Source organism: Nothoprocta perdicaria, unplaced genomic scaffold, assembly GCF_003342845.1.
Source record: "Nothoprocta perdicaria isolate Ctin4 unplaced genomic scaffold, notPer1 scaffold_103, whole genome shotgun sequence".
Lineage (NCBI taxonomy): Eukaryota > Metazoa > Chordata > Aves > Tinamiformes > Tinamidae > Nothoprocta > Nothoprocta perdicaria.
This window is the reverse complement of record NW_020454128.1, coordinates 231,608-257,029: the sequence shown is the minus strand read 5'-3', so window position 1 is coordinate 257,029 and position 25,422 is coordinate 231,608. Positions and strand designations below refer to the sequence as shown.

The window sequence follows — 25,422 nt, the reverse complement described above, 5'->3', positions numbered from 1 at the left end:
TGTGCACAGAGACATGTGGAGTGGCAAATATTAACCATTTCTGCCCTTTTAGACCGATCTGCCCCTGCTTGTACATACCTGGCTGGCTTGGTTTGAGGGGACCAGTCCGTATCTAGTTTCCTGTTACGTGCTGTATGTTACTTTTGTCTGTAGTGTTTTATAATTTGGGGTTTTGTCTTTTTGCTTACTTTTTTTGTACCTCACCCTTTGAATAAAATCAAGTGCCCTACATTAAACACACCGAATTGCTGGTCTTGAGTTAAATCTAGTTACGAAGAGGTGACCCTTGTGCAAGTTAGAGGCTGCACGTCCAAAGTAGGGAAACGAAGGGCTTAAACTCAAGCGCATTCTGGGGCTCCACGCACCCCGTTTGGCAGCCGGGACAGCGTCACCCAGAACAGCGCCAGGCAAATCCTTGGATGGAGCTTTCATGGCCCTGGCAAATGCAGAAGGGGCTGGAGTGGCCCTGGCTGGGGCTCCCTGCTCTGCAGGTCAACTGAAGAGCAGGAATCTGATCCATGGCAAGTCTGACCCAGCAGCTGCCCTGGGCGCATTGGAGAGGCCCTTCCTGACCTGTTTTTGTGTATTTATTGGCTCATTGGAAACCATCAGAGGCCTTTGAGAAAGGAAAAGACAAAAGCAAGCTGACCTGCCAAGTCGAGGCCAGATGAGTCGAGTCGCTAAAAAGGTGGCCCCAGCTGAAGAGACAAAGCAGAGCCACAAATCACACTCCTGGGCTCCTTCTCTCCTCCCCAACTCATTCTTTACTGTTAAGGTCAAGTAAAAAATGTTCCCATGGTCCCTACAAATTCCTATGGAAACAGCTTTAAACAAGGCAGCTGCGGGCGGGTGCCGGGCAGCTAGGAGTAGCAGTGGTTGCCCAGAAGGTGCTGGGAGCAGCAGGGAGCCCCCCGAGGTGCTCACGGTTCCCCGAGCTCCCAGCAAGAGCCAGCTGGGCTCCTGGGGACTCCGGAGTTGCACAAAGCTGGGAATTAGGAGTTGGGAATTAGGTGCACAGGGGAAAACTCCAACCGAAGCAGGGGAGCGGAGGCAAGAACTCAGACCTGCTGCTGTCCCAGCTGCAGCGTAAAAGCTCCCTGCGTTGCTAAGTGCTCTGCATCTCCTGGATTTAGCCCTCCTGGCTGAGTTGCCATGTGTCCAAGCGCCATCACAGCCAATCCTACATGGAAAAGCAATAAAGCAGTAACTTACGTATAGCTGTCTTCGATTTAAGGCCCCAGCTGGATGGGAGCAGCTGGTTTGCAGCAGGGCTTAGGGAGACGAGTTGTACTGGGATGGGTGCTGCTGGCATAGGAGAAAAAAAGAGAACTGAGGTGGGACCTGGGCTTTAATGCCCTGGAAGCAGCAGCAAAGAGGCACTTTCCTCAGAAGCAGGAAAAGCAGCAGCTTGCAGAGCCGGGGCTTGCAGAGCCAGGGCCTGGGGATGCTTTGGTCTTTGCTATGTTCTTGTTACGTGGAAAGCACTGGATAAAGTCCCATTCCAAAGGGTAGTATCTGCCATTACCCTACAGCTGGAACACTGACTCACCCGTGTGGGATTGCCGAGGACCGGGGTGAATGAAACCCTGGGTCCCTTCACGGCAGGGTCCACGGAGCAGCCCGCAGTGCCCACACGGCTCTGGACACAGCAGCCCACGGTGCCCACACAGTCCCCCCGGACACGGAGCAGCCCATGGTGCCCGCGTGGCCGAGCCCACAGCGCAACAGCCAGGGTGCCCGAGCTGCAGCCGGCTCCCACGGCGCCGCAGGGACAGCGGCCTGGAGGCCTCGGTGGTGGGGCCGCGTCCCGGACTGGGGGGGGTCCCTCCTCCTCCTCACACCTCTCCTCTTTGCAGGTGGATCGAATTGCTGCTGCCAGGGAGTGAGAGCGGTGCCCAGCGCCTCTTCCCGCACTGCACCTACCGGGCACGGAGAACCTGCCGGAGAAACCACAGACAGGCACGGATTAGCTGGATTTGCTGCTTGCATTTGGCACTTTGACTCTTGCTGTATTTTTAGGTTTTAAACAATAAAAGTCTCCATATTCTTAAGCCCAAACCAGGGCAGGCTGCTTTGGAAACGCCGGCATATCTGCTCCTGGCCGGTCCTTTCCCTTCCTGCTTTCCAGCAACTGGAAATTTAGGGAAGCTTTTCACCCTGTAAAATAGCCAGAAAACTTCTTTAGTGCCAAAAAGTTTTCTGGGTATTTCACTCAATAAACCAACCGAAAATGGTGCAGAACCTCAGGGCAGGAGGGGAATGGAGGCCCAAAGGCCCCTCGGGGCTCCCCTGGGCACAGATATCAGTGCTGTGCTCAGCACAAGCAAGGAGATGCTGTTGAGACAGGGATGTCAAGGGCCAGGGCCCGGGGACCACAGGGACAGTTGGTGTTGAACCCATGGGCCGGCATCGGGAACCGCTCCCCGCTCTCACTCCCTGCAGGAGGAAGGGCAGAAAATCAAACCTGCTCTTAAAAACCCACCTTGTCTGCAGGCCAGGAGCACTGCAAGGAGCCCAGGTCCTGATGGAGACTTGTGCAAGAAAGCGCTGCTTGAGACAGCATCTCACGGGCTAAAGATCCTCTCCAATCCCCCCTGAAACACGAGTGACTGGGTCATATTCCAGTGATGGCAGAAAGGGAGGAAAAAAATGGGAATTCTAGGAAGAGGAAACACCTGGGAAGAGGAGGGGGCAGAAGGCTGCATGGGAGCAGCAAGGAACTGGCTGGTCGCTGCTCCCTGAGAGCAGAACCAGGTGCGAGGCAGCCAGAGATGCACAGAGAGGATGAGGCTGCAGCATTGCGGATCTCCTCCTACCTTAGCTTATCGATTCTCCTTTATTTTTCTTGTAACGCCAAGGAATTAAAGCCCCCATCAGGGAATGTGAGTCCTGACTCCTGTTCTGGTCAAGAGCTGCTTTAAAACCCCCAAAGCACCCAATCCCCTGGCTGTTTCCCAGCAGTTTGGGCCGTTCCTTTTGCTTCTCACCTTCGAGCCTGTTATTTATTTAATTTGATGTTGTGGGAATGTAAAAATGTGCCACGATGGAGGCGACCAGTGGTCTGGGTGGTCCGGCACTTGGCTGCAGCCAGCACCTGTTGCAGCCAAGTCTCATCGGTAGGAAACCCTTCCGAAGGGGGGCTCGGCAAAGGCCGAATCCTACGCTCCGTATCCTGGCAGCAATCCTCATATCCCAGCAGCAATCCCCACAGCGCCATGGCACATGGAGCTCTGCGCTGGGGCGGCTGTGGGAAGAAGCCCCCGCATCCCTGCGTGAGTCACTCCAGGCTTTTCAGCAAGCGGGACCCCCCCTGCTGCTACATTTAATTCCGTATGTTTTTGGAAGCCAGAGGGCTCTCCTGTTTCCATGACAGCCTCACTCTACAGCCGGCTACAAACACCCTTGAGACGATCCTAGTATTTTTCTCCACATCTGCCGTTGCTAGAGCTGCCAGAGCACCCGCTCTGGATGGCGCGGGAAGGCATGAACAGGGATGCGGCAGCTCCAGAGCTGCCACTGGTCCTGATGCAGGGAATGCCGCGGCCATGAGTGGGGCAGCCACCTGCAACAATCGCGACCAAGGAGCTTGGTCCAAGGCTGCACCCTGCGCAAGCATTTCTGCAAAAACATTTTACCTTCCCTGCAGCAAAGAGAACCTTGCAAAGCCTTTAAATACAAAGAGATACTCAAATAACCTGAAGTGTCAGCTCCTCTGTCCAATCACTTCCAAGCCTGCTGGATTAGAGATGCCAGGCAGGAAAGAAGGAAGCAAGAAGGCACAATAGAAGCAGGTGCAGGGGTTTCTTGTAGGCCTTAGAGGGACGAGCTGCTCCCTTAGCAGCTGTGTTCGGAGCTGCCTCGTTAGGAGCTGCCCCATTAGCAGCTGTGTTAGGAGCTGCCTTGTTAGGAGCTGCCTTGTTAGCGGCTCCGGGAGGCGTGATGGGTCATTGTGCAGGTGCAGGCTGTCCAGGTCACATCCAGTGCTCCACGCTGGTGCTCTGCTCTCTCATCAGCTCTTCACCAGTTTCAGAAGGACACCAGCATCCCACTTGGTTCCCCTTCCCGGACCAATGAATCCTGGGGAGCCCAGCAGGAATTTGTGAAGTTCTTTAATAATAACATCAAGGTCAGCCAGAGTAACGACCAAATTTAACACAGGACACATGCAACGAACAGAGAGAGCTGAAGGGAGCGCGGAGCGCAGGTGGGCGGGCGGGCTCCTTCCCTCCATTGCCAACCGCTCAGTTCCCACTTCTCCATGGGGATTATTGGGAGGAGGCCGCCCACCTTTGCAGCTACTCCGAACCGACCACRCGCTTCTAGGGTGCTCTATAGGCAGAGGATACATAGGGTAGTATATCCTACCCTGGCTAAATCCACCTCGTTTACACAGCATTAATTGTCAGAGGGAGCTGCTCCAACCCGTGCCCACATCTCCACCCGCAGCTGCCTCACGGCGGGTCTGTAAGTTCCCCTTTAGGGCCTGGCGTTAAAAGACGATGGTTTCAGCAGGAAAGGCCCTCTGGGATGTGTGATCCCCTCCGCTGGATCAAGGGCACATGGGGAGTGCAGTCCTGGTTCACAGTTAACGCTGTGTAAAGCAGGTGCTCGTCACTGCAGGAAATGTTTGTACATTTATAAAAAAGCAATACAACCATGAAGAAAAAATACAACAAGCACAGCTTGATACAATAACATGCCATGAAATATCACTGGCGTTATAATAATTTACTACAACTTGAAAAATGTTCTTTTATCCACACCGGATAGGAAATGCTTCCATCTACCATATGGTAAGCATGCAATAACAATATGTACAACAAAAAATTTGGAGTTTCTTCTTTATTCATAAGCCGGATGATTGCATAGAGGGTATCTAATATCACTTTTTTTCCCCATAACTGATCCAGGTTTTCTTTTGCTTCTTTTGTATTTTTGGTTTTTCTTTTCCCCCCTTAATGTGGAGAAACAGAAGGGAAATTTGTGTAGACATCTGCAACACGTTGGCTTTAATCACGGAGCACACACTGCTTTTATTTCCCCCCAGCAGGAGGCTGAGATTTACTGGTTAACAGCCACACAAACGCACCAAAACTCAACGCCACGGTGGGGAAAATGCGCTTCCTTCCCAAGCTTTTTGGAATGACTGGGAGAAATAGCTGTGGATCCTGTTAGGCTCTACCCAGGTTTCACACCCAACAGCTACTTGACCAGATCCCATTGGGAGAGGGAATCCAACCAAAACTGAGTCTCCCGCTCCTACCTGACCATCGCGGTGGTCCCGTCGAAGCGGCACCGCCTGTGGCTGATGCTGCCGGACGCACTGGGCGCCCAGGCACCGCTCTCACTTCCACGTGCAGCCAGCCTGCGCTCCGGCAGGATCGCTGCTCCGAGATGCTCAGCCCGACTTGGGGCTCACAGCGAAGGCTCAGCCACACGTGCCCTCACCAAGTCTTCACCATGTCTTTCCCCGCTGTGTTTCTCGTCCTTTTTGAGTTTTTTTTCCCTTTTTGCTAGAAAAGCTAGAATTAGTATTTCCAACAGCACTTACTTGGCAAAGCATTCCTTTATCTGCTAGAAAACGATATGCGTGCAGAAGCCTTTAGCTATTCATGGAAGTGGCTCTAGGACGATGCTTTACATGTCCCACGGGAGCGTCCACGGAGAGAGTCACGTGGTGAGAGTCGATTTCGGCTCAAAGCCGGGAGGCGCCTGGGCCGATGCCGCTTCCCAGCGCCGCCCTGAGGCTCCCGGAGCGGGCAAGGACGCAGCCCGTGCGTCCTCGGAGAGCAGCGCGGCCCGCGCGGGATTCCAGCCGCGGGGCAGGCGCTGCTGGAGCGGAGCAGGCACCAGCTGGATACTGCGCGGGAACACTGAACTGTTAAGCCACGTGGGAACATTTTTGGGGTGAACAAATGCAAGCTACAGGGAAACAGAAATGCATCAGTGCTCACAGCACTTCAAACTGCCCAGAGCAAGGAGCCCTGGAAGGCTGGATTTAGAGATATCAGCACAGCCGGCCACTTGTTCCATAGAGCAACTTCCCTTCCTGAGATGGAAATCGGTGTCAGTGGCGCTGAGCGCAGTGGAGCCCCTAGTTAAATGGGCCAAAATGAACCTTGGCGAAACGCTTCCGTGAACCCACCTTTCCCAGGCTGTTCGCTCTGCTCCCATGCGCTCCTCCGTCCCGCCGGTGGCTGCTCGTCCTCAGGGAGGTCGCGGGAGCCTCCTGCAGGTCCTGACGGGGGTGGGGATTTTTCCATTTGATTTTCACTTCCTGAGGGGCTCTCCCATTTTCCTTCACCTGCACTTCCATATTCCAACATGTGCAAAGCTGGACAGCAGTGACCTCCCCCTTCTCCTTCCAGGGTCCTCCAAGGTGACAATAAATTCCCTTCTCCAACACAAGGTCTGTGGCAATAGCTGCTGGTCATCCCTTCATTCTGGATTTAAAGGGGTTTCCTCCTTTTCCACCCGCTGCTGCAGTTGTTCGGCCCAGGATTTCTGCCCCGGCGCAGGTCTCGTGCTGTGGAGCTGGTGCCGTCGTCTCCTCGGTGCTCTGCTCCGGCAGGAGCCTTTTACCCTCTTCCCGGGGGTCCTGCCCTTCCTGAGAGCTCCCCCTGCCTCTCTGCTCCTTCCTTGGGGTTCTTGGGAATCACGCTGGGGAACCACAGGGCTGCAGCGGGGATGAGACGGGGAAGCAGCTCTGCTGGGAGCCTCTCGCGGGTGCAGCCCCTTTGGCTCGCTGAGTTTTGGCGGCACTGATGCAAACGGGATCGGGAAAAAAAAAAAAAAAAAAGGAAAACAGAAGGAGAAAGACGAGTACAGAGCGGTCCCGCCAGCCGCCAAGACGGACGTCGAAAAGCCAGTACTGCTGGAAAAGCCTCTGGGCCGCGGGCGGGAGAGCTGGGAGCAGCAGGAGCCCCTAGACAGCTGGGCGAGGAGGGGGCCGCGACGGAGGGGGGGCCCTGCCGGGCGGGGGGGGCAGCGGGGGCAGCGAGGAGGAGGGCGAGGGCGCGGGGGGAGCGGGGGGAGTGTAGACAGGCGCAGGCGGCGGGGGGGTATAGATGGGGGCAGGCGGGGGGCAGGCGTTGTTCAGCGGGTATTTGGGGGGCGCCTGCGCATCCTTCACGCGGGTGAAGTTGATGCAGCGGCCCTGCAACGAGAAGAGGGGCAGGGGGAGAGCGGCATTAGACAGGGGGGCTTGGCCGGGACCCCGCACCCAGCATGGCCCTTCTGCCTGTCCCACTCCCGCCCGCCTCCCAGTAGCACCACTGAAGCTCTCCTTCCAGACTTATTCTTTCTCCTTCCACACTTATTCTTTCTCCTTCCACATTTATTCTTTTGTGCTCTACTTCTGTCCCTGCTGGAGCAGGGGCCTTGGACCAGATGATCTCTGGAGATCCCTTCCAACTCAGCCGTTCTGCGATTCATCAACTGCGATGACAGGAAGGTTCATTTCACTCGACCAGCTCCTTGCTCCCAGTCTGTCCCCAAATACTTCCTTTCTCTCTCCTCCTCTTCGTGATATTCCAGTGCTCCTGGGAAGCCAATAAGCTGCTTTTCCCACTCTTCTGCGGCAGCGGTGCTAAGCTACGGTCTGTTGTACATTTTTAAACAAAACCTTTGCCCCCCGAGCTGCTCCTTTTTCTTTTTTTTCCTCACCAACTTCCACCTGCAAAAGATCCCACTGTAAATACCCAAATGTCAGCATCAGCATTACTGTACTGAGGATTCATTCTTTGAGATATGAAATCATCCCAAAAGGCACCAGAGCATTTCCAACTTCCTCGCTTGCTTTCTGCATTTGTGAGTGTGGGTTTAATTTTCTGTTTTCCTCTCCCCAAATAAATGTTTTTCCCAGTGAAAACCTGCCAGAAGAAGCGTGGAGCCAGCGCAGCTCGGAGGAGGCTTCTTGGGGCAGCAGCACAGGGGGCTCTGCACCCTCAGCTCCGCTCGGGGCCTTGTACCTGCTGGCCCCCAGGCTCTGCAGAGGGGAGGAAGACGTTGGCACGAAGGCAGAGCGGGGCTGAGGGGGATGAGGGGCTGCCACAGCGGGTGCCACAGGTGGCTCCTCTCCAAGGGTCCCTGGCCGGGAACACCCATGTCCCCAACCGCTGGCAGTGGCACCAATGGGTCACCACACGAGCAGGTGCAGAAGAACCGTGGAGAAGCAGCGAGACCCGACTTCTATTTTCCTTTTCAGGCTGATGTCTCTGCTTTAATGGTGCTTTAATGCACCTTGCTGGGATTCGAGGTGAATTTGGGGGGATAGTCCTATAGGGTGAGTAGAAGTCTGAACTCCAGACTAACCAATTTTACTCATAAAAAAAGCCCCATGAGGATGTTTTCCTTGTTCCGGTCATCTCCTGCAATGCAGCTTTAGTAGCTTTAGAACTATTTCTTGCACTGATTTTGTTTTATTTATGTTGAGAATAAACCCGAACAAAAAGCAGCAGCCCAGGAAAGCCAGAGAACAAAAAGCTGCAATTGTTTTTGTGAGCAGAGCTCCTCTGTCTGGATGCTCCAGGGGTGAGGTTATAGTGCCGCTGATCCAAATGGAACTGCGCGCTGCCCAAAACGCATCCACGAGAATGTCGGGAGGCTCCCAAAGCCTTGGGCTGGGGGCCCAGCTGGGGGATTAAAAGCCATGTGGCACTTGTGGGGATGGCCCCGCAGCAGAAAGCACCGCGTCCCATGGCAGAGCCCCGAGGTTTGGTTGGTGAGGGCTGCCTTGGGAAAGCCGTGGGGCCGGCAGTGGCCAGGGCCTCGCACGGCCTTTGTGGCCAGCTGCCACCTAGAACTGTGCCCAAGATCCCATGCCAGTGCCTAACGATAGCAGCACCTGGCTGCTTCCCTGCCGGAGAGCCCGCTCCGTTCCTCCGGCATGGCTGATGTCTGCGGCTCCACAGGGGCTCCTGCAGCAGGCCGACCACAGGGATTCTTGCTGGGTCTCGCTGCCTGGCTTCTCCCTCGCCTTTGCAGCTGTGGGGAGGGTGCCAGAGAGAAGCTCTCAATCCAGGATGGACTTTGGCAGCCGTGCTGCCTCAGAGGAGGGGGAGAAGCCAACATCTCCCAGGGAAGGGTTGTCAGATTGAATGACAAGGAGAAATCCAGGAAAAAGAAAATTACTCTGCTATTACACAGGAGAGAGAGAAAATGTTTTAGCAGCACTCTGGGTACAACTGCAAAGCAGACCCGCAGGCGAGAGAAAATCTTCAATCAAAAAGCTGGATCTTGAGCACAGATTTCATCTTGCATGGAGCAATCTGATAACAGATGCAGAACTACAGAGGCTGCGCCAGCCAGAACGTGACCACAGACAAGTAATCCCAGAGCACGGGCCATTCCTCTGGCATTTACTGTTGTTTTTCTAGAGAATATTGCTCGTAGGCACAGGCATAATGATTCCTGCTTGGAGTGGCCTTCTTCCTTCAGCCTCTGCATGAATGGGGGAGAGGGCAGGCAGCAGAGCGGCGAGGCCGGCAGTCTCCAGCCTCCGGAGGCTCCTCTGGCCACACTTTGCCCCACGAACGCTCTGCAACTTGACCTGCAACTTGATCCCAGCTCTTCCCTTTTTCCTAGGGACCACCCAGCCCAGCCTGAGCCGCCTCTCACCTCCTCGTGCCTCTCTTTCTGCCTTCATCTAAGAGTGTAAAGCAGCTGGGAGAGGAACTAGCATTTAGAGTACGGTGCACAGGCCCTGCCCAGAGCCCCCACGTGGGATCCGGCAGATCTGATGATGGACCTTGCTCCCCAGGCACTGCAGTGGTTCCTTCTTCTCTGACCATCTACCTGCCTCCTGCCAGTGCAGGGTGGAAGCTTTTTGCTTGCTTCATGCCAGCCCTGCCCTGGGTGGTGCCATCTGCTTAGGGGGAAGCTCACGTCATGCCCAGCGCAAAGGTGAGGTAGCAAGGAGGTAAAAATGCATAGATATCTCTTTAACAGGAGAAGACTGAGCACATTTTTCTGAAGTGAAGATGAAAAATGTTTCTGTTTCTCTTGGTTCCCTATCAAGCTGGAATTAATACCTGGAAAAATACCAAGATTTTAAGATCATAAAACATAGGGACTAGCTTCTGAGCTCCTGAGTTTAAAGACAGGCACTGGGAAAGATCCTTAATGATGTTTTGTGAGGATTATTAATAAATCAAACTTTCCATAAACAACATTCTGCTTTATGAAGAGAAGAGAAGAGAAGAGAAGAGAAGAGAAGAGAAGAGAAGAGAAGAGAAGAGAAGAGAAGAGAAGAGAAGAGAAGAGAAGAGAAGAGANGAAGAGAAGAGAAGAGAAGAGAAGAGAAGAGAAGAGAAGAGAAGAGAAGAGAAGAGAAGAGAAGAGAAGAGAAGAGAAGAGAAGAGAAGAGAGGATTAAATTGTGATTTCTTTCCTGATTCTGAATCAGGCACAAAGATGGGTAAATGAGTAACAGGCAGGCATTAAATAGATGCAAGAGTTTTCACCAGTCTCCAGAAAGACACAATTTACCAAACTGTAGCTACCTGAAAAGCAAAGGAAGCACATCTATAGATGAAAGAAACTCATGACAATCTTCCTAGGCCACAACCTTCCTGCCAAAGTAACCTGGTACTTGATTTGAACACAGCCCAGGCATAAAACTTCCACAGACATCCATGTGGGTGATGAGCGAGGAGAGAAAAAGAATAAGGAGTGGCGAGCGCAGGGGACCTCAGAGCAGCTCTGAACCTCACCGAGCTGGATTACCAGGAGGCTTCACTACCCTTAACCCCTCCTCTTGAGATAAACTCCCAAATCCCAGAGAGTTTCTGCCATGTGACGGGATTCTGGGAGCTTCAATCCCAGGTTTCACCACCTGGGATGGGTGTGTGCTGCCTTTCACAGGGTCGAGTGGGACAGCTTTAGGAAAGCTCCTCAGGCCGGTTTCCTCCTGGAAAGCTCCAGGGTTAGCTACCTCCTGGACTTTGTTAGCCAGCCTTGGGAGCAAGCCCATAACTTGGGAATGCCAGGAAATAGGGCCTGCTGCAGCAAGCCCAGCAATTACACGGCTACCTCTCTGTCTGTTAGTCACCAAACAACTACTTAAACCGTTTCATTTTGTGATAAAACATCACYGCAACACAAACATCTGTCTCTTGTTACTAAATAAAAGCACTTGAACTCAGCACTGCTTATGGAACCTGCTATTCCCAAGACATTCCAGCTACCTTGGTCAATGGATAAATGATTAATTGGATGTTTGACCTACTTTCTCCCAAAATGAAGACTTCCACTGGTAAGAAGGAGTTCTGGATCATGACTCCAGCAGGGTTCTGTTAAGTTGGTCTTTTGCTGGAGAAGCACCACTGAAAACTGCCAACTGTTAATGATGTAATTTAAAATGCCTTGTGAAAAGTGTTAAGACTGATGACTTCGGAGGAAGATTCAGAAGTTTCAGCCAGGTATCAAATGACAAGTTAGATTTAACTTTCTATCCTTAAGAGGAGTGCTACAAAATGGCATTTTCTTCTGAAAATAACAAAGGGGTGCAATTTACCCCGTATGAGAAGAATAAAGACACCTGCGAAGCTGGTGTCAAGTGATGGTGCGCATGGCTGGCGAGCTCCAGCTGGGTGAGGACCAGCTCCCTCCACTGCAGATTAGCATCCTGACTGAAAGTCACCAAAGGGCTGCATTTTTCTCAGAGCTTTCACTGAATTTGAAATAAGTAAGAGCCAGCCCAGCTCAGGCACGCTGGCTGTGACTCATGCGCAGCTATGCACACAGAGACGGCACCATGTACCCAGGGGCCTGGCGGCCCAACAAGCGCTCCTGCTAACACAACCTCCATTCGAGCTCTTACTCACGAGCTTACTCATTCATTCCGGCCTCTGACTGGTTTTTCAGACCTACCACAATCCAGATAAGAGCTGCTGCTCTGGTGCTACACTGTGCAGGACCAAATGATTTGCGCTGGGAACCTACTGAAAAGAAAACGTTCTGGGCAACCTTGACAAAAAGCAGAACGGGATGATACAGGCTTCTACTTTGGCAAACTGAAGCGTGGGAATGAGCTTCATGTCCTCCTCTTCAGCCTGTGACAGAGTTTGGGAGCATGGCTCTTGCAGCAGCACATGGGCATTTTTATGTCAGCAAATGCGGCCTGATTGCTTTTGCAGGAGCTGCTTTTGGCTTATTTACAGTGTGGGATGAGTGTCATTTCCAGGAAGATCTGGTTATTCTTCCCATTGTCTTTCTGGAAAGAGGTAGCTAGTCTTGGAGAAAGGCAGGGTGACACATCAAAGACAGTGTCTCACACGGGACTGCAATCTTTCATATGGAGCTGCAATAACAAAAAGTCTACAGGGTATGAGGAAAAGAGAGAAAAACTCAAATGAAAAATGAAACACATTCTCTTGGCAATGGTAACTGGAACAATTAATCAAGAATAATGGTGAATGTCCCTTTGGGGAGGCAGAGGAGTAGAGGATCTACTTTTCCAGAAAGCAGTGTCTCAGGATGGTCTCTTTTTGGGTGCAATTTGGGCAGGGAAGCCAGGGCACGGTCCCGCTGTGTGACACAATCCCATGCTGTTTTCCTGCTGTGTCAGCCGGGGAAATCACTCTCCGCCTCAGGAATGGAGGTGCAGTCCTTAAGGAGAGCAAGGCCACCCCTGTGCTTCGTTTGGACGGGGCTGAGCAGGCTGCTCTGCAGTAGCCCTGCAAGCTGGTGAGCCGATCACCCAGCTTTTGGCTTTGGGGCTGTTAGTTCCAGGAAAAAGAACTAATGCTTAGGTTAATTTTTCCATGGCTATTAATGGAAAACTCCACTGCAATAATACGTGCAGGAAGGTTACAATTTTGTTCTCAAGCTCTGCAGCCTATCAGCAGAAACCTGTCAGCCGAGGCTCAGTCTTGCAATAGTTTCTTCTCAATATTCGTATGCTTTTGAGCCTATAAATAGCTGAAGAGTGAATGCAGGGAGAATGGGGCCAAGCTCTTCTCAGTGGGTGGCCAGTGATAGGACAAGGGGCAATGGGTATAATGGGTTGAAACACAGGCAGTCCCATCTCCATGTGAGGAAGAACTTCTTTGGTGTGAGGGTGCCCGAGCCCTGGCCCAGGCTACCCAGGGAGGCTGGGGAGGCTCCTGCTTTGGAGATCTTCCCAACCCGCCTGGATGTGCCCGGTTGCTCTGTGCTCTGGGTGTCCCTGCTGGAGCAGGGGGTTGAACTGGATGATCCCTAGAGGTCCCTTCCAATCTCAACCATCCTGTGATTCTGTGAAACTGTGCACTTGTCTTTCCATAAGTCCCTGGCAATACAAGGTAAGACACAGGCGGTTACTTACCACCTTGCAGGATTTTTCTTGCAATCCCAGAGGAAACAATCACCGTGCAGCATGCAAGTAAAAAGGCCTCCAGAACTGAAGGGCTAAGCCTGCAGCATCAGAGCACATGCCCAAGAGATTCTCAATAGAAGCAATGGGACTTAAAAGTGACCACACGCATCCCGAAGTCCTTGCTCTGCAGAGCTGGGCCTTTCTCAAGGAATGGTCRTTTGAGATGAATGACCGATATAATCCAGAATGGTCAGCTGAATTCCTTAGGCTGTATAAAACATTCACAGGGAAGCCTGAAATCATTAATTTGAGGTTTTGGCATTTCACTGTAATATAAAAATATTAGTGTGATGGTAGGTCAGAGAGGAGTTTTGTAAGCGTTTGTTGAAAAACAGGGCTTTTCTGAGTGAAGACTCATGCAATCTGGCTGTAAACTGCTCTTATTTCATACTCTGGCTGTTCTGTTTATATTAAGAACCATTTTTATGTCTTCACATGCACACACACATACAAATACATTCTTCCCTTTATTGTAGCAACACTTGTGATTACTTAAAGGGGGGTATTTTAATATATTTCATAACCCCATCATCCTGTCACAACTAACCACTGTTTGTCCTAGGATCATCTCACTGAGATCTAATAAGACACGAGCTTAAGTGATTAAGCACAAACTCCTCTACCTGCATTTTGGCTAAGTTAGGCAGGATATGTCTTTATCCATAATTACACATGACTTTGCTATACTTCCTCTCTCTATATATGTATATATATACACACCTATATCGATACCCATATGTACACACAAAATGACAATGCAACTAATGCACTGCAATAACAATTTAGAATATAATCAGCTCCCAGATTGAGCTGTTCCAAGCCAAGCCTGAAACACACTGCAATAATCTCCTCCTAAATTTCAGATGAAACACTGTTTACCATGGAAATTCAGCTGACAACTTTAAAGTGACACTAGTTAATTATTTGAATCCTGTGTTTAGTGAGGACTTTGCACTAATAAGCCTTCCCTTAGTCCATTAGAGAAGCCATAAAGTTTTCTAAAATATATGTATATAACATATATTTAAATCATCCCCGTCTAATGATGTTTTGAATGTAAAAATAACCTCATTAAGGCTGACAAAAATGCAAACCTAGTCTTTAGAAAATGTGAGAAGACCACAGGAATCCCATGTGACTCTGACTTCCTTGCCTTATTGGAACCAGCTGTGGCTGTTACTAACCTCAGAGCATTTCCAGGTTTGACTCCAAAAACAGAGTTTCACAACTGTCTTGTGCATCTCAGCCTCTCTGGCCACACGTAAAACAGACCCTGAGTGTCCTTTCTGCCCACTCTGTGACAAAAGATGTGCTTTAATGAGCCTTCTGCTCCTGCAGAGCAGACCGAAGTCAGCCTCGTGTTTTGTTCTGGGAGATGCAAGGAGGCTTGTGCCCAGTTGCTGCAAATACAGAAAGCTGTGAAGTGGGACCTGCTGTTCATAGAAACTGCTGCCTAGTGGCCAAGGCGAGTGAGATTCTGCAGGCAGCTACAGGCATCGTTGCAGAAGTTTATCCTTTATTATGACAACTGCTACAGTTGGGGGGAAAAAAATAAAAGCTCAATTTTGGGGTAAATCTGTCTTTCCTACTTTATGGGGCAATTAGTTACTCTGATAACAGTATCTTTTGTAGTGAGGAAACAGTCCTAGTCCAAGGCATTTAAACCTTGATTAAAGGGTTCAGAGCATGAACCGACAAGGGGCCAAGAGAAGGGACTGCCCCAAGTGACTCAGGGAAGGAGGACTGGAATAACTCCCATGCTGTCCGCTGCAACGTATATAAATCACAAGTTTACGAGTCCTTGTCCTTGAATGTATGTCTTGCTACAGCCTAACGTGAACTTCTCGGGGCGGGAACTGTCTTCCTTAGCGATGTGTCTGGTACCCAGCGAGCTGCGTGGGCTGCGGCAGATAAAGAGCAACGATTAGTCAACACAATGGTTGAAGCTCGATCCATGTTTCACTCTACGCAAGGAAACTTTTTGAACAGCTCAGCTAATGCACTGGCAGCGGATAAAGTAACTGATTATAGCAAGGGATTGCTTCTATATGAAAATGATGTAATCCTGGGCTTTAGTCCAATTCCCTCGCAGGCTCCAAAGCAAACAGATATTTCTTTCAGTTACTTTTCATCTGGCTTCATATTTTTATGTTGACCAAGTGGGTGAATTGAAGTGTCCATGTGACGACACCAAGCTTTGAAATCTGCTTCCCTCTTTTATGCAAGAAAGAGAAATAAGGAGTTGCAAATCACCCTCATAGCAGCCCCTCCTTGTAGCTTTTAGGAACATCATATGATCAAAGGGTCCTGTCTGCAAATTTTAGGTGATCAGGCATAAATATCACCTGCAAAGGCTTGAATATCTACCTAGCCTTTCCCCGAGGATGTGCTGTGTGCTGGCTTTGCACATGGCTTCAGTACTGGGGCTGAAGTTTCAAACCAGCCTTAAAATCCCATCTCTGCGTGGGCTCCCTTTGTGGCCAAGCTGGGAAGAGCTGTCCTGTACCAGCTCCTCCTTCYGAAGAGAAAGAAAGAACACGAACAAGCCCAGGTTTGCTGGCAGACAGCTATGAAATCCCCCAACTCCAGGCCATTTGTCCACGCTGCAGATTTCACAAGCTGACGAGGACCAAGTCTGTCCTTGCCGTGCTCCCTGTCCATGCTGCCTGGTCCAAGGGAGCTACTTGGAATCGCACGGAGGGGCCACAAGAACTGGCAGCCGAGCCAGCTGTTGCCAAGACGACTCACAGCTCTGCCCCGCTGGCTGATGGTCGGTGCTGGCATCTTGTCTCAGAGACCATGCCAAGAAATACCTTCCTCCAGCAGTCACTGGCCACACCATGCGCTTAGCTGCCTACCTGGCACATATATATAAATTTGCCTGTCAAGTGACTTGATGCACAGGTGATGGATCCATCACAGGATGCAGGGGTGGTCCCAGAGCCTCTTTAGAGCACAGCAGGATCACACAGAGCTAAATCTACTGAGACTCTGGAGCACGTAACACCTACCTGGGCCAATTCTCCTATTCTTTATGCTGGCAGAATGCAGAACGACGTGTTTAAGAGATATAGGACCAAACAGGGAGGGAGTCTGCTCACAGTTGCACTAGTATAGATCACCRCTAACTTTACTGGCTTCAATTAAACTACTCTGGATTTTCCCTACTGTAAATGGAAGAGGTATCTTTCTCATAACATAATCTTAGCTCCTCACACACATACACAAAATTACTCAAAGAATAGGCATTCTTCAAACCCTGACTTCTGTGGAAAAAAATCACAAAAGTTGCCAGGCATTAGCAACTAAGCAAAGACATTCTAGCAATTTTTCCCCATGAAGCAAGAAAACATTAACATTTCTATCCACAAGAGTTCATTGGTCCTGAAGTCAATGGAAAAACCTTATAGGGAGCCAAATGTTATAGGACTTTGCTTCTCCACCAAAAAAATTGCTTTTGTTGTTTCATATCCTGTTCAGTCTCCTGACAACGATACACACAGTTACTTATACTTTGGGCCAAATGTATTCCCCAGGACACTTTGCTGATTTATGTCAGACATGTGTAAATTGACTATATATATATATATGTATATAATATATATATATACCTACATTTTTTCACCATGAGGGTAGTCAAATTGAAACAGGGGCTGTGAGAGTATGAAATGACTGAGGAAGCACTCCGACATTTAATCCCACTCAATAGGAGGAGTTAGTATTTTCTAGGAGAGATCTAACTCTACAGAATCCCGCCACCAGAGACAGCATAATTCCTGTTAAGTGGTATTAGCTCGTTCTCCTCAACAGTTTCTTTTCCTGCCCATAGCACACACGAATGTATAAAGTTTCACTATCCCTTTTTCATACACGTGAACACAGATTTTACAAGAAATATATGGGAATACTTCCTCCCTCTCACAGAACAACTCCAGTTCTCATTCTGCAAACCCTGCTCTGTAACAACGCTGATGAAATTTAAATTTAGGTAGCAAAGTATATACTCTTAAAAGTATTTTTAGACTTTCATTCTGGAATTTAAACTTTAATGAATGAAAAACTGCAGGAACATCTGATATTCATGAGTATTAATTGCGTAATTAATGGAAAATGGCTGTAACATCTAAGAGCAGGAATGTACTGGGCTCCTACCTGGGTATTTCTGTCAAAGAACTTTCACACTTGAAGATGTGTTCGCGTGAAACTGCACGAGCTGCAGTTGTAAACAAAGCTGTTAGATGTAACTGCATTCTTGCTTCTGACATCTTGTAAGTACCTGCCTCAGCAGGAGATATTCAACCCTTCTGTCCCACCTCAGAAACTCGAGTGGGCTTTGTCCTGGCTTGGGACAGGGATTTCTCCTGGCTTGTAAGGCACAGTACCTTGTCTCCTGGCTGAGGGCGCATCACAGATACACGGTCATAACCTTTCCGCAGCAAGACCCAGAGAGCATCCAATTTCCCCTGCAATCAAAGCAAACACAGTGTTATCTTCAAGAGAAGAGCAAGTGCACTGCGCAGAGGGAGATGCAGAGACAAGGTAGCTCAGACAAGCACATTTTTCACTTAACTATTAGTTGTGTTCACAAAAGGCTTTGGAGAGCAATGCTTTCTCTCCTAGAGACAACCTTACTCTCCCTCCCTCAGAAACTCCGACAAGCACAAAGGAAGAGGCTTCCGAATGAGCAAGAAAGGAGAAAGGAGGAGGAAGAAGAGGTAGACACCTACATTACTAAGTAGAAGCAGAAGAAGGCACAGAAGCAAGAAAGCTGTTAACCAAACCAAAGCATGCAGAGCTCTTTGACTGGCTGCAGCAGACAATATGTCCTGCACCAAATCATGAGAAAAGGCACTGTCCGTTTTTGTATCTTCATTTGCATCCATAATTGTTGCTGTCCTACCTCTGTCAGATGGACTAAGGATCTGGTAAGTTTCTTGAGAAGCTTTTAGACTTGTCATGATTTTTGGTTTATTTGCACTGACCTTTTCAACTGTTGAAATGGTATTTTAAAAGGGGGGAAATCCAGCTGGCATTATGCTAAGGAGCAGCAGCAGCAAATAAGAATAACAACAATAACAACAATCTTTTAAGTGTAAGTAGCTGCATTTGGCAGCAGATAAAGCCCTTGGGCATTTCAAACAGCAGTTCATCAATTCTCATTAACAGTCATGTACCTACTAAACATACATCATTTGGGGGAGTTGATGTAAGGGGAAGAAAACCCTTTACCTTTGCCTCCATTGGATAAGCTGGCAAAACGCAGGACACCCCAAGTTAAGGGCGGCCCCTGTGTTGCATGGAAAGATGGAGGGTTGTTGGGACTGACCCTAAAATGTGAATTTCTTGGCATTTTGTCAGATTCAAACTATCCTGGTTAAGTGTTGCTGATCTGAATTCCTTACTTTCCTCCTCTCACATGTATTTTTAAGCAGCTTGTTACATGCACAAGGTATATCTGCCTTCCAAAGCGGTATTTGAAGGAGTCTGATAGAGCAGATGGAAATTTAATATGTGCTTTAACAGAAGGTATCAAGTGCATTTGGAGCATGGGGATAATAGGAAGATTTAAGCTGAATATCAGGAGACATTTCCTACGGGTGAGGCCTGTGAGTCTGTGAAATATTCCCCCAGAGAAGTGGCGGAAGCCTCTGTGTTATTTTAAAAACAAGACTGGAAAAAGCAGTGAAGGACAGACTGGAATTAGCTATTCTGCTTTGGCTGGAGGTGCAGAGCCAATGACCTAACAGGCTACCCCTCCTCATCTCCCTCTGCATGTTAGGGCTCCATGAGAGCTTCCCTGAAAAACACAAYGCAAATTCATCCTCCTAGGCTCATGTCTCCTGGACAGAAACCTTTGCCAAGAGGCCTGAAGAGTCTTGCCAATTTTGCTCATTCCTTACTGCTCAGGAAGAGCAATAGCAGGAGCTCTGCCTCATAGAAATGAGCCCCTGATTTTGCTGAGTGCTCCTGGGGAAGCGTTGAATACAACGACTCTGTCTTCCTGAGTGAGGCCCAGTAAGGGTGTGGGAGGGATTACTAATTAGGTAAATTCTCATCCAGAGACAGATTTAGGCTGCTAAACACTATCCATATGTGGAACATCGCAATATTTGGACGTAGGGTCTTGGACTGGACATGTCCTTTTGCTGTGTGGAGTCTGGATGGTGGAAAAGAGAGATTTTCTAAAGGAACTAAGGACAAATATCAAATATTGCCCAAAAGATGCTCCTAATGCTCACACTCCCCTTTCTAATCAAATTCCTGCTGTTATGAACGAAAAGCTGTTCCTAGGCAGTCAGAACTGAACTTGAACCCGACATTCATTGCATCTTTTCTCCAAGCCTCCCTTGAACTTCAGAAGAGTTCCAGCTGGGACACAGATCTGCAACAAACTTTTGACTCTTCTGTTTAGGACTGACTTCCTCCCATGCAGAATAAATTCTGCAAATTAACTGGCAGTCTCCTGGGGCTGTAATCCAGCAGCATAACCTGTCCAAGGGAGGAAGTAATTTCAATGGGAATGGACACAGCGCTCAACTACCACCTCAGGCAACTGTGCTCCCATGGATTCCAGCTGCCTGAGCATGCAGTCTTCGTGCCAGAATAAGTGCTGCTCTCCTTTAACTCCTGTCTGCTCCTCAGCAGGTTAGAGCACAGCTTTGGGCACTGCGAACACTGCAGAAAGCAACTGAGCTGCAGCTCTCAGCTGGATAAGGTCCCAGCAGGAATGAACCTCCCCAAGATGAGACTGGTGTGTTTTATACATGATTTGCACTGATGCAAATGGCAGTGCAATGCATTTAGGAACAACCTCCCCACTCCGAACTGAAAATTGATTCTATAACCTGTCCCTCTGTGAGAACGAATAACCTTCACAAACACATGTTGAAGTCATTATAACGCAATTGCAAATGAGTTTTTTGGTAGGCTATGTTTATAAAATGATAATCCTTAAGTGGGAAAAGAGAGAGAGAGCATTGGAGCAGACTTTTGAACAGGCTCACATTTCCAGATCCTGCGGAAACCCCTCTTACTCCCTTGGGCACCATTGCCATTTCCATCACTGGATTTGAACCAGTTGCAAGATCAGTGGAGGAGGAGGACAGCCAGAACACATAACGTGTCTAGATCCCTAGGGGCACTGCTTGGAGCTACCCAGTGAGCAGACACAGGGCACACAAAGTTGACTGCATGGCACTGAAAGATGCCTTCACTGCAATGGCTTGCCTAACAAAATATGGCTTACGAGGACTCCTGTCTGTGACAGCTGCTTGGCCAAATGTGCAGGGGATCCTTCCTTATGTAAAACTAACAGCCTCTTGAAACAAGAAGTTCCTGGAGAGTTGTGAGTTTTTGCTTTGGGTGTGAACACAGACTGCTAAGCATAGGTATCCGGGAAGCAGCCTAAGCAGTAMCAAGCTGAACAGGACTTACCTTGATTGGAGAGTACCACTTCTGAGGAGAGGAGGGTCTGCGCATGTTGTTCCCAAGATTCCTGGGTTCGGGGAACTCGTATTCCTGTTCTGGCATCTTGACTCGGGCATTCTTGGCTTTCTCCAGCTTAGCACCTTCTTCCGTGGAGCCCTTTTCACCCCAGCGCACCTGCAAAAGGCAGCATCAGGGCCATAAGAGCAACTGCTGTAGAGGTACATTCCTGCTAGAACTGCAGATCTGCATTTTCCTATGGTCTACATCCCAGGTGAAGCGTGGGGCTCTTTCTAGACTGGAGCCCAAACCTTGGACATTTCCCTCTTTGTGGTTCGTGAGAAATGTGTAAGTGGAGGAAGCTTTCAGAAAAATTGTAAAAATACTTGTAATTTTTACCTCAACACTGCCCAGGTATCCCTAACACAAACAGAATCCTGCTGTACTGGAAGAAAAGGGTCTGAAACCTAAGGAGTCTATGCTTGGCTCTCAAATCTCCCGCTATAAAAACAGATTTTGGCTCAGAGGTACAAGAGAGCCCAAAGAAGTTCGTGTCTGTCTCCTATGCTTCTTTTTTGGGTAAACTGCAAGGGAGTATCATGGCTCAGTTCACACAAGAGTCTTTCTGTATTTACCTCCATCCGCTTGATACCGCCAACTCCTCGGCCACCATAATACGAAGCATCTACTGTTGGCCACTTCTTCTTTGGAAGGCCGTCATCATCTTCCTCCTACAAAAGAGCAGGTTGCAGTGTTAGGAAGCATGAGCAGAAGTAGGAAGTGATAAAGAGTCACAGCTTATCTAGTCCTTGGAGCCTGCTGGGGCCAGTGCAGTAAAGGCTCTGGTCTCTCTTTTGCTGGTTATTGGCCAGAGGATGTACACTCATGAAAAGAAAATGCTGCATGATACAAACAAAATACCACTTGAAAGCAGTCCAGCTCCAGCAACAAAGTGTGTTTTCCTTTTAAAGGACCCTCTGTCTTTCATCCTCTTTAAACTCAGGGAAGAAAATGGTTTCCAAGTTGCAAAATCATAGAAGCAGCAGCCAGAATAGCACTGAGCACAGGTCAAGAGCCAGGGTCTTTTGGCCATGAGCCTGCTTGCTCTGCTAGCAGGTGTGATGGTGGCAGGGACTTACCCCTCTGCCATCCCTTCCTTCCCTGTGCTTGAGATCAGGGAGGGAAGAGCTGTTGCTGCTATGACTGTTCCCTGACTCACAGCTCCCCATGCTGGAGGAATCTTCCAGGACCCAGATAAATCATCGTTTTGTCATTCAGATTTGACAGAAGAGAGAAAAGCAAGGAAGCAAAGGGGTGAGTTGTTAGAAATACTCCCCTACATGAAGGTGAATCCTAATTCACTACCCCAGGGTGAGTGAACAACAGGGAGAAGAGTTTTCTCAGATGAGGTGGCCAAGTGTAGTTAGGACAGAACAGTTTAACAAAAACGTTACAAGATGATTAGCTCTTATAATAAACTTCTGCCCTGATCCAAAGGAAAAGCCGCGTGGCTTCAGTGGCTTTTTGAGCTTCCACCTGCAGAAAGTCTGGATTTAAACGTCCTTTAAATGAGACATTTCATTTATGTTCAAATGAATATTTAAATTCTGTAAAAAATTGAATATGCTTTCCATATAGCAGGTAGAAATTTGTGGGACTTTACACAAGCTCAAGCATATTCAGGATCCTGACCTTCATGATGGCATTCGGGTATCTCCCAATTACTTAAATCAAGGAAGTATCCCTGAGTTTTTTTCAAATGGGTCTGGCTAAACTGCTAGTGAATATATCCTATAAAACTGTGCCCAGTTCCCATCCACACATGCTCTGAATGATATAGGTCCTTTCTCATTTCTACAGTTCAGGCTGTGAACTGGCAAAGCAGAAAAGCAGAAATCATCAGACACATGAAGTATTCCCTGTGAAAAAATGTGGAGAGAAATGAAAAATGGTCTCTCTCTTATTTTCTTTATTTTTCACAGGGATTTGGCCAAACTCCAAAACTTAGTAGCTTTCCCAAACTGGAAGGCCCAAAGTACTTTGAAATTGAATTCCCTGGTAGGAAAACTGAAAAACTGGGGAGAAAGAAAAAATCCAAGTCAAACTATACTCTTCATGTTAAACAGGTCCATTTTTGTAAAAAAAACCCAAAAGCTTCCATGAATTTGGCTGCAAAATATGTCCCGATTTAAGGGAAAAGTGAACAATTGAGTCATAAATATAGTGKTTTTTTCCTTCCTAGCTGATCTCTCTTTTTCTTTCTCTACTTTTCTTTCTCTTTGCTGCAACCTAAGAACTTAATATCTCTGCATGAAGTTTTCCATGAGGACTTAAAAGGAAAAAAAAAAAAGAACTGGAATCAAAGCCATATAAATATTTTCCTTCAGCAATTCTCTTTCTTTCTCTTCAGCCCAGCATAGACCGGACTTCTCACAACAGGAAATGCCAGGGTTTAGGAAATCTTCCCCACAAGCCCTTAAAAGCTCTGCAAGTCACTTCGATCTAAGCGAGCAGTTCAGCTGCCAGAAAAACAAGAGGAACAGCACACGCACAGAAGGGCCGCGGTGCACACTTGCAAAACAAGGCAGTCACAAGCTTTCTTCGGGACGAGTCTGTTTACATGTTTTGAAGGGCACGGGAGGTTTTGCAACACAAGCGAGGAAAACGCCAGGGCTGGCCTCCCTGCTTGGCAAAGGGGCTTACACCACACGTGAGTTGCTGCAAGAACTGGAAACGTGGGGATCAGCGTGGGCACAGAAGGAGAAGGAARGGCCCTGTAATCCGCATCTCCAGGAAGAACTGCCTAAGGACTTCAGCTTTACCCTAGCAGCGGGACAGAAAACAGTACCAGAAAATCCAAGTGCACTTAAGGATGCTGGAAACTGACCGTACAGGACTTGGCATCTTTCCGCCTCCAAAATCTGCTTTAAATGGAGCTAGAGTTTCTTTCAGAGAGCAGGAGGCAGGGCAGAGCTGCAGTTCAGAGGGAGAGATCCAGATTCGTAACTGMTGGATTTCGGAAAACAAAGCGCCGTGTTTATCTCCGAGTCCAGGCTGGGCTCTGGAGGCTTCGACCCTGACCTGAGGGGACCTCATCTGTGGGTAACTCAAGGACAAATTAGGCTCTACTAGGGACATCTAAACCACTCAGGGTAAGGATTCAAACTCAATTTGGCCAGATATGAAAAGTTTGGACAACTTACCCTTCTCCCCGCCCTAATAATTATTTTCACAGTTGCTTCTGTACTGCCTGAAGCTCGTCGGGATTCAGCTTTTATGGAGAGCTCTGCATGCACGAAGCTCTGGAAGAGCTTGGCTAGCCATTCTGCTGTGCAAGAGCCACCATTGTCCCTTTTTGCAGAGGAGGGAACATGGAGGGGAAACAGCAGTCCACAGCCCTCTCCTGTTCCTCCTTTCTTTTTTTTTTCTTTTTTCTTTTTTCTTCTTATTTTTGGACTCATTTCAGAATTGTGTGGCCATCTCCAGAGGCAGAGGCATGACGGCACCTTGAGGACATTGTCCACACTTCTCAAGAGACATCTTCTCCCTTCAGCACATTCTGCTTATCCTACAAAACAGTCCCAGGTCCCTGGATTTATCTCCCCAGCTTCCAGGTTGCCTTTGCAGCGCTTGGGAGATGGTCAAGGCTCAACCATRTGTTTACAATAGGGGGTTGTTGCTCTGTGAGTCCTGTAGCACAGAAGTGCTTCTTATAGGGTCAGGAGGATTAAATTTGGTGCTCTCTTTCTAATGATGAGGGTGAAAAGCACCCAGCAGTTCCCTGTCTCTGCACTGGGCCTGCCTAGACATTGTGTGTTAAATTTGACTATTAAGTCTGCACCTCCACAGTGCAAAACCTGCCCCTCGTCTGTTCCCAAGAACACCTCAGTTCTGTTTCTCTTAAATGCCTGTGTCTTGAAAGGTTCCTTTTCTCTTTCCCAATGATTTCTGCAACTCATGGTAAAGGGGGTGTAAAGGGGAAGGAAAAGTGCTGGCGTGCCACTGGGACTTGGCTTTATTTCAGGAATAATGGAATATATTTCCTGCCTTGGTGTCTACAAAGAAAAATTCAGATTAAATGCTTGCTCTGGAGTTGATTTTGCTATCCCCCCAGCAAGGCTTTTCAGGAAGAGAGAGGAAAATGATCTGGAAGAGATCAAACAGTGATGAAGGAGGGTGCCAGGGGCTCCCAGCACAGCTGCTGTCAGTCATCCTTCAGCTTCATGAACGGGCAGTCATGGGCTGGGGAGGAAAAGATGAACATGCAAAAGGATCAAACTGGTCCAGGCTGAAAAGGGCCTTCATCTTCTGGCTTATTAACAGCTGCCACATAGCGAGTTAAATTTTGCCTTTTCATGGCAGCTCCTATAATGGCCATTATGATGCACATTCAGCATCTCCCGACTGTGTTGCTGTGTTGTCCTTTCTCTCCAGGACTTTCCTGTGGGTGTTTGCTTTGGTGACTGCGGGTAAGAGGACAAGAGACATAAGGGTTATCCAATTACAGGCTGGTTGGTGGCTTGGCCCTGGTGCCACATTTGGGGTGGCTGTGGAACTTGGGTGACAGAGCAGCATGGAAAAAGCAGGTCTGAGTGCTGAGGAGCAAGGCCACGATCTGGTCATGGGGTGGCTTTCCTGCCT

The 25,422-nt window shown here is 48.8% G+C and overlaps 1 protein-coding gene across 1 annotated transcript in view; it reads right to left on the bottom strand.

Moving 5' to 3' along the window:
• Positions 1 to 6,925: 6,925 nt before the first annotated feature.
• Positions 6,926 to 25,422, bottom strand: part of ANTXR1 (ANTXR cell adhesion molecule 1) — a 60,413-nt gene continuing 41,916 nt past the window's right edge. The window contains exons 15-18 of the mRNA XM_026043725.1: positions 21,417 to 21,512; positions 20,791 to 20,958; positions 17,739 to 17,819; positions 6,926 to 7,156 (exon numbers count right to left, since the gene is read on the bottom strand). Of these exons, the coding sequence (XP_025899510.1) occupies positions 6,926 to 7,156; positions 17,739 to 17,819; positions 20,791 to 20,958; positions 21,417 to 21,512 (576 nt within the window). The remainder of the gene's footprint in view (positions 7,157 to 17,738; positions 17,820 to 20,790; positions 20,959 to 21,416; positions 21,513 to 25,422) is intronic.